This window comes from Geotrypetes seraphini, chromosome 1 (assembly GCF_902459505.1).
Source record: "Geotrypetes seraphini chromosome 1, aGeoSer1.1, whole genome shotgun sequence".
In the NCBI taxonomy this organism is placed as follows: domain Eukaryota; kingdom Metazoa; phylum Chordata; class Amphibia; order Gymnophiona; family Dermophiidae; genus Geotrypetes; species Geotrypetes seraphini.
In genome coordinates this window covers 499,828,639-499,846,299 of record NC_047084.1, presented here as the reverse complement: position 1 = coordinate 499,846,299, position 17,661 = coordinate 499,828,639, and the positions used below count along the sequence as shown (strand labels likewise).

General features: G+C 44.9%; 1 protein-coding gene across 4 annotated transcripts in view; it reads left to right on the top strand.

Moving 5' to 3' along the window:
• Positions 1-17,661, top strand: part of RASEF (RAS and EF-hand domain containing) — a 214,242-nt gene that overhangs the window by 156,580 nt on the left and 40,001 nt on the right. For all 4 annotated transcript variants that reach the window (XM_033927395.1, XM_033927414.1, XM_033927404.1 and 1 more), the window contains exon 14: positions 3,889-4,003. In XM_033927395.1, coding sequence (XP_033783286.1) covers positions 3,889-4,003 — 115 coding nt within the window. The remainder of the gene's footprint in view (positions 1-3,888; positions 4,004-17,661) is intronic.

Below are 17,661 nucleotides of genomic sequence, written 5' to 3'. Positions count from 1 at the left end.
TGCTTGGGGAGCGCACATGAATGATCTTCAAACCCAAGGATTTTGGTCAGCCAGGGATTGCAAATTTCACATCAATTTACTGGAATTCTGAGCGATATATTATGCTCTCAAAGCTTTCCAACATCTTTTGAGTCCTCAAATCCTCCTTCACACAGACAATCAAGTAGCAATGTACTATATAAACAAACAATGAGGCACAGGGTCTCTCCTGTTATGTCAGGAAGCCCAGAAAATTTGGTTATGGGCAACAGCTCGCAAACTTTTCTTAAAGGCTGTCTACATTCAAGGGAAGAATTCCCTAGCAGCCAACCTTAGCAGAATTCTTCAACTTCACAAATGGACTCTCAACTCTGCAGTTCTTCATCATATATTTGCTCAATGGAGCATTCCACAAGTGGACTTATTTGCAGCTCCCCATAATCACAAGTTACCCCAGATTTCCTCCAGACTTTACTCACCTCTCCATCTGGAAGCAGATACCTTCCTTCTGGATTGGACGAACATGTTTCTCTATGCATTTCCGCCCACTCCTTTCATATTGAAGGCTGTTCAAACTCAAACGAGAGTCAGCCACCATGATTCTCATTGTTCCTTGGTGGCCCAGACAGCATTGGTTCTCCCTTTTACTTCAACTCAGCTCCAAGGAGCGAATACCTCTCCAAATTTTTCCTACTCTGCTTACTCAGCATCAGGGATCTCTTCTACATCCCAACCTGCAATCATTATACCTGACAGCTTGGTTTCTCTCAGGCTGAATCTTTCTGAATTACATCTTTCTCAGCCTGTTTGACATATTATTGACGCCTCCAGGAAGTCAGCCACTCAACAGTGCTATCAACAAAAGTGGACTAGGTTTTCTTCCTAGTGTCTCCTTCATCTTCATGATCCAACTTCCTTGTCAGTGGAATTGGTGTTGGATTATCTATTCCATCTGTCTGACTCTTGTCTACATCTATTAGAGTCCATCTCGGTGCTATTACAGCTTTTCACCTGCCAGTAGAAGGAAAGCCTCCTTTGGTCTCCAGATTCATGAAAGGACTTTTCAATGTGAAACCACCTCTCAAACCTCCTCCAGTGGTCTGGGACCTTAATGTGGTTCTTTCCAGGATAATGAAGCCTTCATTTGAACCAATAGCCACAGTTCATCTCAAGTTTCTTACCTGGAAAGTTGTCTTTCTTATCTCGCTCACTTCTGCCAGGAGAGTCAGTGAGTTGCAAGTTTTGGTGGCAGATCCAGCCTTCACAGTTTGTCACCATGATAAAGTGGTTCTACACACACATCCAAAGTTTCTACTGAAAGTTGTGACGGAGTTTTATCTCAGTCAGTCAATTGTTCTCCCAGTTTTTTTCCCTAAGCCTCATTCTCATGCAGGAGAAACGGCTCTTCACACTCTGGACTGTAAGTGTGCTTTGGCCTATTACATTGACAGGACAAAGCCACACCACACATCCCCTCAACCCTTCGTCTCATTTGATCCTAACAAGTTGGGGCACCCTGTTTCTAAGAGAACGCTTTCCAACTGGGTAGCTGCCTGTATATCATTCTGCTATGCTCAGACTGGACTGCACCTGGAGAGTCGTGTCACAGCTCACAAAGTCCGAGCTATGGCAGCTTCTGTGGCATTCCTTAGATCTACTCCTATTGAGGAAATCTGTAAAGCTGCCACCTGGTCCTCAGTTCATACATTCACCTTGCATTATTGTCTGGAGTCTTTCTCCAGATGGGATGGGCACTTCGGCCAGTTAGTATAACAAAATTAATTTTCTTAAAGGCTAACACTCCCACCATCCCATTCTAGTTAGTTTGGAGGTCACCCATGTGGGAGAATATCCATGTGGGAGAATATGCTGCCTGCTTGTCCTGGGATAAAGTACGGTTACTTACCATTACAGGAGTTATCCAGGGACAGCAGGCAGATACTCTCACAACCCACCCACTTCCCCTGGTTGGCTTCTTAGCTGGCTTATCTGAGGGACTGCGCGCCTACGTCGGGTGGGAAGGCACTTGTGCAGTGCGGGCTAATTGCGAACGTTCTGGAATCTTAAAGTTGCAATCCACTTTCCAAGGCTCCGTCGGTGATGTCACCCATGTGTGAGAATATCTGCCTGTTGTCCCTGGATAACACCTGTTACGGTAAGTAACCGTGCTATTTCATTAAATTGATCTGAGACCGACTAGATTACCATACAGAAAACCTATTCCTATTTTTAAACTTGACTCCCAGAAAATATACCAGTATCCTCACTCCACCACCCTATGCTTGTCTTCGAGACTAAAGGGATGCTTTTGAATATTTTCAGAACATTACTAAGTTTGCATTCAACATGAAATAACTTCTAACTAACATTTGCAGTTTGTGTTTTTGCTCTGTAGGCAGATATATAAATTGTAAATATCCTGATGACTATCTCAAATGCAGATGAAAATGTTGAAAAATAAGATTAAATTGAATTTGATTGACAATAAGGGGCTCATAATTGAAAGAGAAAACCATCCAAAACCCGGCTTAAGTCGGCACTTGGACGATTATAAATGAAAGATGTCCAAGTGCCGATAATCCAAACAGGTTTTGGATGTGTTTACAAATGACCTAGGCCTTCATAGTGCCGTTGAATGACCATAGCTAAACGGGGCATGTCAGGAGGAGTGTCGAGGGCGGGAATTGGGCGTGACATGGACAGGCTTAAACTTAGTCATACTGCATGTATAACCAAAAGTTATACAGCACAGGATCGACGGAACTTGAACGTTGTGACTTAGACCATTTAAAACATGGTCTAAGTCACAAAAACCCACCTAAAGTAACCAGATAAGCACTGCAAACACATAATACAGACCCCCACACACTACCTCAGTGATCACCCACCCCACCCACCCTCATAAAAATATTAATCACAACTTGAAAATTGTGCCTCCAGAACATCATCACCTGGCAGCCTGGCATAGGAAAGCCTAGTCGTGCTGCACAGAGGAGTTTTAAGCCATTTTAGGGGTGGGTTAAGGACCCATGGAGAGGAGGACCCATGCCCATAAGCCCCTGTAATCACTGCATTGATATTGAAACATGTGCACTCCCCTATACACCCCCAAAACCCTTTTGTACTGGCATATAAGTGGCTCCTGCAGCCATAAGGGCTATTGGGGTGGTAGATAAGTGGGTCTAGGGGATTCTGGAGGTGGTTTGGGGGGCTCACCATGATCTATAAGGGAGTTGTAGTGAGATGAAGACATGGCACCCTTTTTGTGAAGTTACCCCACTATTTAGGTGCCATGTCTGGCTGTTCAGTCCATCACTTTGCAGACCCCTCCCACGTCCAACAGGGCTTGTTCTCTGCATTTTTGACTTGGACGAAAATGTGGTATAAAGATGGACGATTTAGCGACTTGGACAATCAGATCGGCAGGACATATACTTAGACGATTTTTGAAAGAGAAAAAAATTTGAACGTAGTTTTCAAAAATGTGTCCTAGGCTGTTTTTTACTTTGGACGACTTGCGACTTAGATGAAAACGGGCTTAGATGTTTTTTTCGATTATGCCCTTCACAAGATATAAGCAGATATACTTTGCATGCATCCTTGCTTAGTAAACTTGTTAATCCTAAACAAGGATTAATCATATCTATTATGTTTTCGGCAGTTATTAAAAGAGCGAGGGAAGGGGGGTGTCTTCACAGAGACAAACATACTTAAAACTGTACTGGCTGCCTAATCAAGAAATCTGAGCTGCAGCACTAACATCAATAAGGCATGAATATCATGGCACTTTAATATTGGCCACTTCTACCCTAAGCCTGAACAGCAAACACAATTGTCACACTTATAACTTGCTATAATTAGGCTTAATCAAATTTTTTTTTCCTTCCGTTCTCTCCCCTCCCCCCCAAGATTTCGAAGTATAGCAAAGTCATACTTTCGGAGAGCTGATGGTGTGTTGTTACTTTATGATATTTCATGTGAGAAGAGCTTCCTAAATATACGGGAATGGATAGATACGATTGAGGTAAGGACTTAAATTCTGGAAATAAAAACATAGATGGAACATGCTCTGTGATCCAGATATTTTTAAGGTTGACTCTAGAAACAAATAGGCTATTCAGTGGCACTTATCCAGTGAGAACTTCCTGGGTTAGAAGGGAGTTGTTTAGGCAGAGTTCATAGGCCCTAAATAGGAAGGAGGAGTCAGTCATCCTTAAGTGTAGCACCCGATTGCCAGATTTATAACTCGTGATACAGGATTCCAGCCTCAAGACTGTCACTGCAGTGAAAACTAGAAATAGTAGGCAGGTGTATTAAAATATAGGGGAAAATCCCCTGGTGGCTATAAATCAGTGGTCTCAAACTTGCGGCCCGCCAGGTACTATTTTAAGGCCCTCGGTATGTTTATCATAATCACAAAAGTAAAATAAAACAGTTTCTTGATCATATGTCTCTCTAGCTATAAATTACAATATTATTATTAAGACTTAGCCAAAAGGAAAGATTTATAAACTATAAAGATTTTTACCTCATGCAAAATTGTCATTTCTTTAATAAGACATTAACTATTTTTTTCTGAGACCCTCCAAGTACCTACAAATCCAAAATGTGGCCCTGCAAAGGGTTTGAGTTTGAGACCACTGCTACAAATGAAGGCTTCTGGGATTAGAATCCCAACAGTCAATCACATTCAGTAGGCTAAAAAATAACATAAGCCACATTTCCGATGTCCTTCCAGCTTTCTATCCTTCAAATTCTTAATTTCCAGGTTTAATTTCCCCCCCTTAAGAATTTTCAGTGTTTTTCTGTGCTTGTCTTATGCTTCCTTGAACTTTTGTATTTGCTATATTAAGAGGCTTTCCCGTGCAATCTCTGCATTTTACCCTGTTCTCTCATTATGACTCTTTTTCTATAGAATAATGTTTGCCTCTGCTCATCAGTTATACTTTTGAAGTATTTAAATGTTTCTATCATGTTTTTTTCTCATTTCCTACAGTGTATGCATATTGAGGTTGTTAAGCATGATTTTGTGGCGGTTATAGTAGCTCTGTTAAAAAAATCCATATGCTTTTTCAAAGCAATATTTGATATAATTTATAAAAGTTAAAAGTAAAGTAGGATTTGGTGTCTGTTTTAAAACAAGAGCATACTTTTAAAATGTTAACTTGTTTTAAAGTAGAAATTCAGCTGGGATAAACTTATCTGTCAGTGTGCAGTTTTCTCTTCAATCTCACAGAAGCCTTTATGAGGCTCCTCTGGATCAAACACATGTGCTGGCCCATGCTCCAAGTTGGTTGCAGCTAAAGCTGGCATTGAGGGAGAGGGGTGCAACCAGGGCAACTGTCTGGCCCCCATGTTACAGGGGGCCCCATCCTTTACCAAAAGAGAACATCTAGTGTATCAGGAATATGAATTTTAACCAATGGGTATTACCCTCCTTTACTGTGAAGTCTGTAGAGTGCTTAGTTTACATATTCTTCAGCTCCTCCTTCTCTCACTCTAGGCTTTGTTAAATTTCCTCAGTCTTACTCTCTACAGCAGGGGTGTCCAACCAACGGCCCACGGGCCACATGCGGCCCAGCAAGGAGTTTCGTGCGGCCCAAGAGTCTACAACGAAGTTGTGGGAGCTTCACTGTTCTGCTTGCATTTTCTTTATTTTTCAGGTTTTCTCCCATAAACGAGGCATTTGGTGCTACAGAGGCTCTCGATTCTCCGAGACATCTCTGGCTGCGAGAAGATACAGATTTTCAGGGCAGAGGTCCGTGGCTTGCAGTCATATGGTTTACATGATTCCTTTGTGACTGGCCTGCATTAACAGTCCGGAGACTCAGGGACTGTTCCCTTGGGAGTAGGCTCGCCCCAGGTTTTGTCATTAGTGGGCTTGAGTGCAGGCTGTGCGGCTTCCATGGCAATTTTATATCAAAATTGGGGCCAGTGGTATAGCGAGGGTGAGATGTGCCCGGAGCGGTGGCACCCCTCCCCCACCCTCTTCTCTGCCCCCTCCACATGCTTCTTCCCCGCCCCTGTACCTCTGTAACGTTCCAAGCGTGAGCAGCAACCCCCCAAGCTGCTGTTGCACCAGCGTTGGCTCTTCCTTTGACATCACTTGCTAAGCATGGGTTCAGGAAGTGACATCAGAGGAAGAGCCAATGCTGGCGCGACAGCAGGTTGGGGTTGCTGCTCACACCAGGAACGTTACAGGGGTATGGGGGAAGGGAAGTGGCGCACATGCGTGGCAGTGGGGGGGGGGTGGAGAGGAGGCTGGTGCCTGTGCCCTCACCAAGATGGTGCCCAGGGCGATCCACCCCTCTCCCCTCTTACTTACACCATTGATTGGGGCCGCTTCATTCCTTCCCTCACAATGTTGTGCGGGTTCCAGTTGGGGGCCTGAGGGTCCAGTCCCTCGGGGAGACTGGATAGTAGTCTAAAGAAACAAGCTGGTTTTCCTTTGTCAGACTTGTCTGAGGCAGAAATCTTCTCATACCTCTAACTAAAGGTTCTCTGTTAGCAGCTCCCAGCATCCAGTGGCACAGTGAGTAAGGCTATTACATCCTATGGGAAAATTGGGGTGGGGAGGGCAACGTTAATTTTCAAGTTTTCTGAGGCTAGGGACAGGGTCCCCCACCTCCAAAAAATACTCTTAATTTTTTGTGTTTCATTTTTGCCTTCATGGGCTGTTTTAAGCGCTAAAATGGTTATTTCAATGGCCATTTTGGATTTCCCAATTTGATTTTAAAAGCCTCCACCTGCCTCAAAACCACTTGTTTTTGATTTTAAAAGGGCATAGATCAGTGGTCTCAAACTCAAACCCCTTTCAGGGCCACATTTTGGATTTGTCGGTACTTGGAGGGCCTCAGAAAAAAATAGTTCATGTCTTATTAAAGAAATGACAATTTTGCATGAGGTAAAACTCTTTATAGATTATAAATCTTTCCTTTTGGCTAAGTCGTAATAATAATATTGTCATTTATAGCTAAAGAGACAGATGATCAAGAAACTGTTTTATTTTAGTTTTGTGATTATGATAAACATACCGAGGGCCTTAAAATAGTACCTGGCGGGCCGCATGTGGCCCCCGGGCCGCGTGTTTGAGACCACTGGCATAGATGGACTGCTCAGGTGCAGATCCTTTGGATTCATACCAGATTTGTGGCGGATGCTTGTTAGAGGGGGGTCATTTTTCCTTGTCTGCCATGGGAGGGGCGGGAGCTTTGGTCTTCACCCCTTTTCATGCCTTTGGGGGGGGATTGGAACCCCTATGTAATGTTTCCTGGGCCAGAAATTTCATCTGGAGCCAGAAAATGGAGAGTTTGTGTCCCCAATGAAGTGTAATACAATGAAGTGTAATGCAGCACACCAGTGGACAAACTCCAGCAGGCACCATGGAAGTCGTGCCAGGTACCTCCGGGCAACCTGGTCAGTACTTAGCTCCTGAATTCATACATATGTTGTAGAAGTTTTTTTTATGCTACAGAAGCTGGCCTGGTCCCTCAGTCTCGGTGAGAGTGGTGCCTGTGCTTCTTCCCACCAAGGGCGTGGGGTCCCCTAGTCTATGCCATGCTCAAGTGTCGGGGTCCCAGGCAGCAAAGGATTCAGTTGAAGATGGTTCAGAGTCTATACCTCTGCTTTCTCAATCAGGATCCTCTGTGCTTGGAGATTTAACATTTGAGCTTGGTGGGCCAGACCAGATAGCTGCCCAGGACCTTGGAGAGGCTGTTCAAGCCATCTACTCTATGGGGAATCATTACAGGATCTTTCCAGGAATTAAAGCTGGAGCAACCCCAGACCTCTGCTACTCAGTGCTAGCTCATAAGCAGCACACAAAGGCAACATGTTTTCGTTCGAATCCAAACTACCAGACATAACTGACCACCAGGGGGTCCTTGAGGGGCCCTTGAGTTTAGCCAAGTCTGTGACAAAGCTTTACCTGATGGATGCTGAGTTCCAGCAGCTGTTTACCGTAATACTCTAAAGGTGGATAACATAGTGGTGCAAGTTACTAAACTTACCTCCCCATTGAAGGGAATGGTTTTGAAGGACTTCGGGACTGCAGACTGAACTTTGTCATAAAGAGAGAATTTGAGGCCATGGTGCTAGGTCTAAAAGTGGCAGCATTGGCATCATTTGTTGCCTGAGCATGCCATTCAAAGCTCAGCTGATCTATAGTCCCAGATGACAGTAGTGACCTCCCAGTTCCTTCTGGTGGGGGTTGATTACTTAGCGGATGTGCCGTATGACTTTTTTAGGGCCTTGAGTAAAGTCTCTACATAACGTCATCTCTGCCCGCAGAATACTCTAGATCAGGCAATGGGCTGGAGTTTCAGCCTCTAGGCGACATTGAGCAAACTCCTCTTTAAAGGCTAGTTGCTGTTTGAAAAGGTTCTTGACAATCTGATGACCAGTGTGGTGGATCATAAGCTAAAGTCTTTACCGGACAGCAGACTGTAGGCCCTGCAAGGGTTCAGTCAGAAAAATTTTCGTGGCTTGACCTGGTTGTTAAAAACTATATCTTCAGTCTGTGAGGCTGAGTAGAAATGGGCCTGTTTGCTTCCAAAGACAACATGAAATATTTTGCTTTCTGCTCCTTATATCCAGCTCCTTGAAGAATTGTCTACAATGCCTTTCTGTCTCTTGGAATCATGGGCTGCTTTATGTGTTTCCTCTAATACCCAGAGTTCTCTCTTCCCCTTCTCCCCCCCCCCCCCAAAAAAAAAAAAGTTTGAGAGAAGGTTTGTGTATTCCTGGTAGCTGCAATGCTGGCCAAAATCCTGTGTAGAACGGGTAAAAGTGAATCAATTCTTTACTCTTTCAAAATTACGAAGTGCATTCTAAGTGCAGCTATGTAATTTTACATTAAAAATTATGGAATTGTATGGTTTAAGATGTAGTACAGTTCTGATTCTCTGTTCCTTGGGGACAATCAGACCTGATTGTGTCACACAGATGGTGTACTCAGGCCTTGGGAGGGAGAGAAGAACAGCTGCTGATATCATAATGAACCCTCATCAGCCAGTTAACAGTACTGAAGGTAGCCTGGGTTGGAGATGCTCCTCCATTCTTCAGGCAGATGAGGACTCCCTGGATAAGGGTATCTTATGAGGGGAAAGTGAAGATAGTGAGATTAGAGAATTTAAAATAGGTAAATATTTATTTATTTAAAACATTTTTAATCCACCTTTATCCAAGGTGGCTCACAGTATTACATACATTTTTCAGGATTTGCAGGACATAAAGATCCCATATATCAGCAAAAATCATAAGATTATACCATCTCAACCGCTCATTTACTACATTACTTCAATCAAGAAGCACAAATGATTTCTGAGCAAGGGGGTAAACGAATATGGGGTCCATTGACCAATTTTATTGAATCTAATTGAATACTGTTTCCCTTTACTTCTGGTTATAATTTTCACATCCAGGGAAGGGGGGTTGGTGGGAGGGAGAAGGATGGTATACAGGGACTGGTTTATTAATGATTTGTTAAGGTCATTGTATTGTATGATTATTCTGAGTGTATTGGAATCAGGGGGGCAGGGGTGAAAATTTTTCTTCTGCATTTTATTGATGGATGTAAGTGCTGTATTTTGTTTTAAATTACTTGTATAGATTCTTATATGCAGTGTTTTTAGACTGAAAATGAATAAAGATATTAAAAATAAGAAGCACAAATCTAATAACTGCAAAAAAAGATATTCAGAAAGTAAAATATTAACTCAAAAAGCAGAATAGGGGATTGAGGGGTATAGCTAGAGGGGTACTATAAAGGATAAAATGTCTTAAGTGAAAGAACACTACAGGTCATGGACCTGCGGGGCCGCCGCGAGTGCGGACTGCTGAGCACGATGGACCTATGGTCTGACTCGGCAGAGGCGATGCTTATGTTCTTATGTTCTTAAAAAAAGCTTGAACAAACAAATGGGCCTTAAGCAATTTTCTTTTTTTTTTTTTTAAATTCTTTATTCATTTTTAAAACTGAAAAAAGTGCCAAGTATACATACATATAATATCATAAAAACACAGCACTTATGTTTGTACATAAATATATTAGAAAATCACTTAGGGCTCCTTTTACAAAGGTGCGCTAGCGTTTCTAACGCACACACCGGATTAGCGCGTGCTAGCTGAAAATCTACCGCTGCTCAAAAGGAGGCGGTAGCAGCTAGCGCGCGGGGCAGTTTAGTGTGCGCTATTCCACGCGTTAAGGCCCTAGTGCGGCTTTGTAAAAGGAGCCCTTAATCCCTCCCATTTCCTACCCCCTCCCTGGATGTGTGAAGGAATCAGAAACCTTAAATAAAGATGCAATTTATTGTCTAACATAAACCTCTAATGGGCTCCAAATAGTTTTAAATCTTTTTCTAGTCCCCAATTGCTCTGATAACATCCTTTCATACCTGTAACTTTGACAAAGGGTTTCCCACCAAAACACAAGGTTTAGTCTGTCCCAGTTCTTCCAGTTTTTCAATATTAGCTGCATGGCCACTCCTGTCATGACAAGAAAAAGTCTATTTTTATTTATATTGATTGGACTTTTAGGTTTTAACAATGTCCCCAAAAGGGCCACGTCATATGATAATGGTATGGAAATGCCTAGTACCGTAGTAATTTCCCCCCATATAGATTTCCAAAAACTGAATATTAAGGGCCAATAGAACAACAGATGATCCAGTGTCCCTATTTCAAGATGACAGTGCCAGCATCTATTAGACTTGAACTATCTAACTTTTGCAAACGAACAGGGGGTCCAAAAAATTCTATACAACAGAAAAAAACAAGTTTGTCTCATAGATGCTGATGCTGTACATCTTATCCTCCAAGTCCAAATCCGTGGCCATTGAGAAGCAGAAATCTGTTGTTTTGTCTCAATGCTCCAAATGTCCCTTAGGCTTGTTTTTGGTTTCTTATTCAAATATTCTGATATTAATTTATACCACTTGGCGGCCTGATGCCCTAGGAAATCTGTCTGGAAACATAGGCCCGGTGAGCTATACTGATTTTCTAAATTGAAATAGATTTCTACAAAACCATAAGGTACTAGACCAGGGGTGTCAAAGTCCCTCCTCAAGGGCCGCAATTCAGTCGGGTTTTCAGGATTTCCCCAATGAATATGCATGAGATCCATGAACATACAATGAAAGCACTGCATGCAAATAGATCTCATGCATATTCATTGGGGAAATCCTAAAAACCCGACTGGATTGCGGCCTTTGAGGAGGGACTTTGACACCCCTGTACTAGACAATGCATTCCATATAAATGGTCCAGCTATAGAGAAACATGACTTTTTGGTCCATACATATCGTAAAATATTCCCCTTTGATGTGTCTAACAACCAACAATTCTGTGACCTCAGCATCCTTGGCGAAGTATATGGTGTTAGGCATTTTGCCAAATAATTTGGCAGGATGTCATAAATACCTTGTTGAACAATTTTCAAAACTTTGAATTGGATACAAAACAAAATTGGCAACCAGTGCAATCTTTTTAAAATAGGTGTAATCTGTTCGTATTGAGATACTCCAGCCAGTACACAGGAGTCCATATGTTAAGTGATCAGTCCCCAGTTGCAAACCTGCTTGCAGAAGTGTGACACTCACAGTTTTCCATACCTCCCTCATTCCCAGTAGAGTGGAGTGCCCCTTCAGTTTTTCCTTTTGCAAGGGGTGTTTCTGATCTGCTCTGTTTAGTTTTATTATTTTCAGTTGTAAGTTTTGTTGTTGAGGGTTTAGTACCCTGAGACCCATTATTTGGGGACTCTCTGCCTTGGAAAGGATGCAGGTTCCACAGCTTGCAGGGCAAACCCTTGGGTGAAACTGGAGCCAGCCTGCCATGTGCTACTTCAGGGCTCGGGGTCCGTTCCACTGGGAGCCAGCTCACCTTATGTATTTTTCAGAGGCTTGAGCATAGGTTGTAGGCTTTCTTTGTAACAACCCTCAAGATATTGGACTGCATATTTGGCCCCCCACCCTTGTCACGCTCTGAGGTTCAGTTGGGGTCGGCCCGAAGTATAGAAACCCAACCAGGTCGTGCATGTGCAAGACCGGAGGATTAGGACTTCGATGGGAAGATAGGACTTCAATGTGAAACCAAGGTGGCAAGGGAGCCCCTTCTGGTGATACAGACAGGTCGTGACCTGTTTGGGCCGCCGCGGGAGCGGACTGCCAGGCAGGATGGACCTATGGTCTGACCCGGCTGAGGCACTGCTTATGTTCTTATGTTCTTATTTCCTGGTTTGGTGCCTTTTCATTGAAGTTCTGAAGCAGAATTTTCTTTCCTTTCTCTCAGGCTGCAAGGAGAGCTGGCAGGCAGGCACCTTTACTGAGCAGTAAGTACAACCCCATTATTTCCTATGGGAAAATCATGGGAGGTCCAAATTTCGGAGGTCAGGGTTCAGGTCCCCCACCTCTAAAATCTCTATTTAGTGTTTTTTGGTTTTCTAAAAAGTCTCCATGGGCTGATTATGGCGTGATTTTTGTGGCAGTAGCCATCTTGGATTTTAAACAATCTTTTTTTCTGAAGCCTCTGTCTTCCTAAAAACCCCTCATTTTTTTACTAAAATCATCATGGATATACTCCTCAGGGTGTTTGGACACCATTTCATGTCAAGTTTTTTCTGGATGGCCAGCGACACACGCAAGGGAGGGGCGGGAGCCTCGGGCTTAGCCCCCTCCGTGTCCTCCAGGGCTGGGGAACTGCTTTGGGTATGGGTGATGGGGAAAAAAGTCCCACCTGGAGCCTGAATTTGGCGAAGGTGTGAAGCGAAGGCACTTGGAGTCTGTGGAATCCACGAAAGCCTAGTCAGAAGCCCTGTAGGGCTTCTTTATCTTGCCTGCACAAGGTTTTTCGACGGAATTTGTAAATCTTACATGGAGTTTTTAAGCATAGCCAGAAAACGCATCACCATTAGTCCTGGGAGTGTCTCCGCTTCCTGAGCCCTCTCCACCGAAGAACAAGCTGGCCTCAGTCCTAGTGACCACTCACAGCTGGACTGGCAGGATTAGATTGGACTCCATGTCTCTTTTGTCCCAGGGCTCGGAGGCTGTCCTGGAGAACTGCGGTTCTTGGTTAGGATCCAGCATCCAAGATGCATTTCTGGCACCCGACCAGGGTGACAACCCTTTGGTATGCAGCTGTTCAAATCTGTTCCTGTCCACCATTTTATAGCAGGAATTGAAGCTAGAGATGCAGCTTTCAACTTCTCAGTGCATGGTCATGAGTGGTTCCAATGCTCAGACCTCCTTTTTTCACTTGTTTCTGGACTTCACTGCCTTAGATACTGAGCAATGGGAGACACCAGAAGGCTCCCTCAGTGTGCAAAAGCTATTTCCAGGCTCTACCTAATGGCGCCGGAGTTCCAGCAGCTCTTTAATCAGCTTAAAGTGGATTCTGTGGTGGCTTATATCACCAAACACACAACTCTCCAAAGTGAGGAAGGCGTTATATTAAAGCAGGAGAGGAGAAGCATTTGCGGAGAGAGGCAAGCAGGGAGAGAGAAGCCAAAGGGGAGAAAGCGAGCAGAGGAGAGAACCAGAGACAGGAGACAGAGAGGGGAATCAGCGAGAGTTAGCTCCGCCCACCCCCTGATGTCGACCACCGAAGCTACTCTTCAAAAGGGGAGGGGCCAGCGGCGCTCAGCCGTTCAGTGCGTGTCGAAGGCAAGTTTTAAACGCTCCGAGCGCCTTTGCGAAGGGCCTTGAGAAGGGACAAGCCACCGCTAAAGGAGAGCAGAAGGAGACCATAGCAGATGCAGAGGGCACACAACCAGGCAGACACAGCAAGTACAGAGGACACACAACCATACACCACTAAAGGAGAGCAGAAGGAGACCACAGCATGCGCGGAGGACACATAGCCAGGCAGACACAGAGGACACAGCATGCGCGGAGGACACATAGCCAGGCAGACACAGAGGACACAGCAGGCGCAGAGGACAGCCAGGCAGACACAGAGGACAGACACAGAAGACATCCACAGCAGATCAGCAAGCAGGCAGCAATGGAAGCAGCAGACAGAAGCAAGATGTTGAGCTACCCAGTTTTCTGCACCATCTGCCTTATGTATGACTACCTCCCTTCTGGGAGGCAGTCTTACGTATGCGCTCGATGCCAGAGAACTGGAGAGCCTGAAGAAACAAGTCAGACTCCTGGAGGGTAGAATACTGGCACTGGAGGCACTTCAAGCAGTGGAAGAGGGAGACAGAGATACTTAGAACATCAAGACAGAGGACACCGTCGAGGAAGAAGTCTGAGAGCTGGAGAAGTTCATAGAGGAGGCATACAGGGAGGCTGTGGAAAATCACCATCAACAGTGGAACTGCCGAAATACACCTACGGAGAGTGTGGACCACCTGACGGACAACCACCACGAAGAAATGAGTGACACTACAGCAATGAAGGATATGGACCTGCGACTGGTGAGATGGACATACACCAGAGACACGGACCTGTGGCTGGAGAATCAAGAGAAGATAGAAAGGACAGCAATCGTTGCGGGGGACTCCTTCATCAGACAAATCGACAGCCACAGAGCGGGAGGAAGACTGGATCGACTGGTGACGCCTGCCGGGAGCCAAGATAGAAGACATAGTGAGCCGCATCGACAGGATCATCCACAGTGTGGAAGAAGAAGATATGGTGGTGGTGATCCATGTGGGGATGAACAATGTGAGCAAGAGGAACTACAACAGGGAAGTACTGAAGGACCAGTTCCAGATGCTAGGAAGGAAGCTGAAGACCAGAACCAGGATAGCATTCTCAGAGATCCTGCCGGTACCCAGGGCTGATGAGAAGAGGCAGATGGAGCTGCAAGCAGTAAACGAGTGGATGCGGCGCTGGTGTGAGGAAGAAGGATTACACTTCGTGCGCAACTGGACGGCGTTCTGGGGGAAGAGCAAGCTATACAGGAAGGACGGACTCCACCTCAGCAGAGACGGAATGAGGCTACTTGCAAGCAACATCAAGAGAGAAGTTGAGAAGTTTTTAAATTAGGAAGAAGAGGAAAGCCGACAGTGGATTGAGAGAGAGAGTCGATGGTTCGGGAACCGGTATACCTGGAGGATACTGTGCAAGAAGATAGAGGGAAAGACTCACCAGATCACAGGCAAGACAGATCGAAAAGGACACAAGAAGGAAGGAAATGCAAGAAAGGAACAGGTCACAAACTCAAGTGTATGTACACGAACGCAAGGAGCCTTAGGAATACGATGGGTGAATTAGAAGCTATGGCACAAAAAGATAACATTGAAGTCATAGGCATCACAGAAACATGGTGAACTGAGGAAAATGTCTGGACACTGTGCTACCGGGATACAAACTATACCGCAGAGATAGTGGCCCAAAAAGGTGGGGGCATTGCCATATACGTCAAAGATGGAATTGAATCTACCGGAGCGAACACACCACAACTGACGGATAAGTTAGAGTCTCTATGGGTCAAAATTCCAAGAACAAATGGCCTGGATATGAAGATTGGCATCTACTACCGACCCCAAGGGCAGTTCGAAGAAATTGACGGAGAAATGACAGACAAGATTAAATGCAACTGCAAGGGAAGCAACGCAGTTATCATGGATGACTTCAACTATCCGGGAACGGACTGAAACCTAGGCACCTCCGGCTGTGTTAGGGAGACCAAGTTCTTGGATGCTGTAGGCGATTGCTTCCTGGAACAACTTGTCAAGGAAAATACTAGAGGGAATGCAATTCTGGACTGAATTCTAAATGGCCTACGAGGACTGGCACAAGATGTACAAGTAGCTGGGAAACAGGAATCACAATATGATCTGCTTCGATCTGGATGCAGGGGAGAAACATCGGTCCAAAACGACAGCCACGGCACTGAACTTTCAAAAAGGGAATTACGAAGGGATGAGACTCATGGTAGGGAAGAAGATTAAGAAGAGGATAAGCACTGTAAAAACGCTAGGACACAGTCATCGAGGCGCAAAGTTGATATATATACCACGTATCAACAAGGGATCCAAGAGGAAAAAGAACAAAGAACATGGCTTACTGTAGAGGTGAAGGAAGCGATCAGAGACAAGAAAACATTGTTTAAGGAATGGAAAAGATCAAAAACGGACAAAAACTGGAACAAGCACAAACAACGCAGGTGCCATAAGGCAGTAAAAGGGGCCAAAAGGGACTACGAGGAAAAAAATAGCCAAGGAGGCGAAGAACTTCAAGCCGTTCTTTGGATATATTAAGGGGAAACGACATGTGAATGAAGCGGTGGGACCGTTGGATGACCATGGAATAAAGGGAGCGCTAAAGGAGGACAAAGCAATCGCTGACAAACTGAACACATTTTTTGCATCTATATTTACCAAAGAAGACTTACACAGCATACCGGAATCTATCAGGCTATATGCTGGAAACAAAGCCGGAAAGCTGACAGGATTGACGGTCAGTCTAGAGGAGGTGTGTAGACAGATTGATAGGCTTAAGAGCGATAAATCCCCGGGACCAGATGGCATCCATCCGAGGGTCATCAAGGAACTGTGAAAGGGGATATAGCTGAACTGCTTCAACTAATAGCCAATCTGTCAATTGAATTAGGAAAGATTCCAGAAGACTGGAAGATGGTGAATGTTACACCGATCTTCAAGAAAGGTTCGAGGGGAGATCCGGGAAATTATAGACCGGTGAGTCTGACTGCGGTACTGGGAAAGATGGTAGAGGCGCTGATAGAGGACCGCATCATTGATAACCTTGATGGACACGGGCTGATGAGGACCAGTCAGCACGGTTTTAGCAAAGGCAGATCGTGTTTTATGAACTTGCTGCACTTCTTTGAGGGAGTAAACAGACAGACAGACAAGGGCGACCCGGTATATATTGTGTATCAGGAATTTTAGAAGGCATTTGACAAGGTTCCTCATGAACGACTACTTCGGAAAATTGCGAGCCATGGAATCGAGGGTGAAATACTCACGTGGATTAAAATCTGGCTGGAGCATTGGAAACAGAGAGTGGGGTAAATGGACAATACTTGGACTGGAAGAGCATCACCAGTGGGGTGCCACAGGGCTCGGTGCTTGGACCCCTGCTCTTCAACATCTTTATAAACGATCTGGACATTGGTACAATGAGTGAGGTGATTAAATTTGCAGATGATACGAAGTTATTCAGAGTAGTGAAGACGCAGGGGGATTTCGAAGATCTGCAATGTGACATAATCAGGCTTGAGGATTGGGCATCAACATGGCAGATGAGGTTCAACGTGGATAAGTATACAGTGATGCATGTAGGTAACAAAAATCTCATGCACGAATACAGGATGTCCGTGGCGGTACTTGGAGAGACCTCCCAGGAAAGAGACTTTTGAGTTCTGATCGACAAGTCGATGAAGCCGTCCGTACAATGTGCGGCAGCGGCAAAAAGGGCGAACAGAATGCTAGGAATGATAAAGAAGGGGATCACGAACAGATCAGAGAGGGTTATCATGCCTCTGTACCGGGCCATGGTGCACACCAGTGCTCCCTCTAAGTGGGCGGGTGTTGTGAGCAAACTTTTTTCGCTGTGAGCTAAAAATATCGGGCGCCAGCAAGTTATGAGCCAACTCGCCCGATTCTCCTCTCGCCGCCCTGCCATCTGCCGTACGCCGTGCGCTGTGACGAGAACTTGTGCGCTGCGATGTAATATTTTGTGCGCCAGCACACGCCAGCGCACGCCAGCGCAGCTT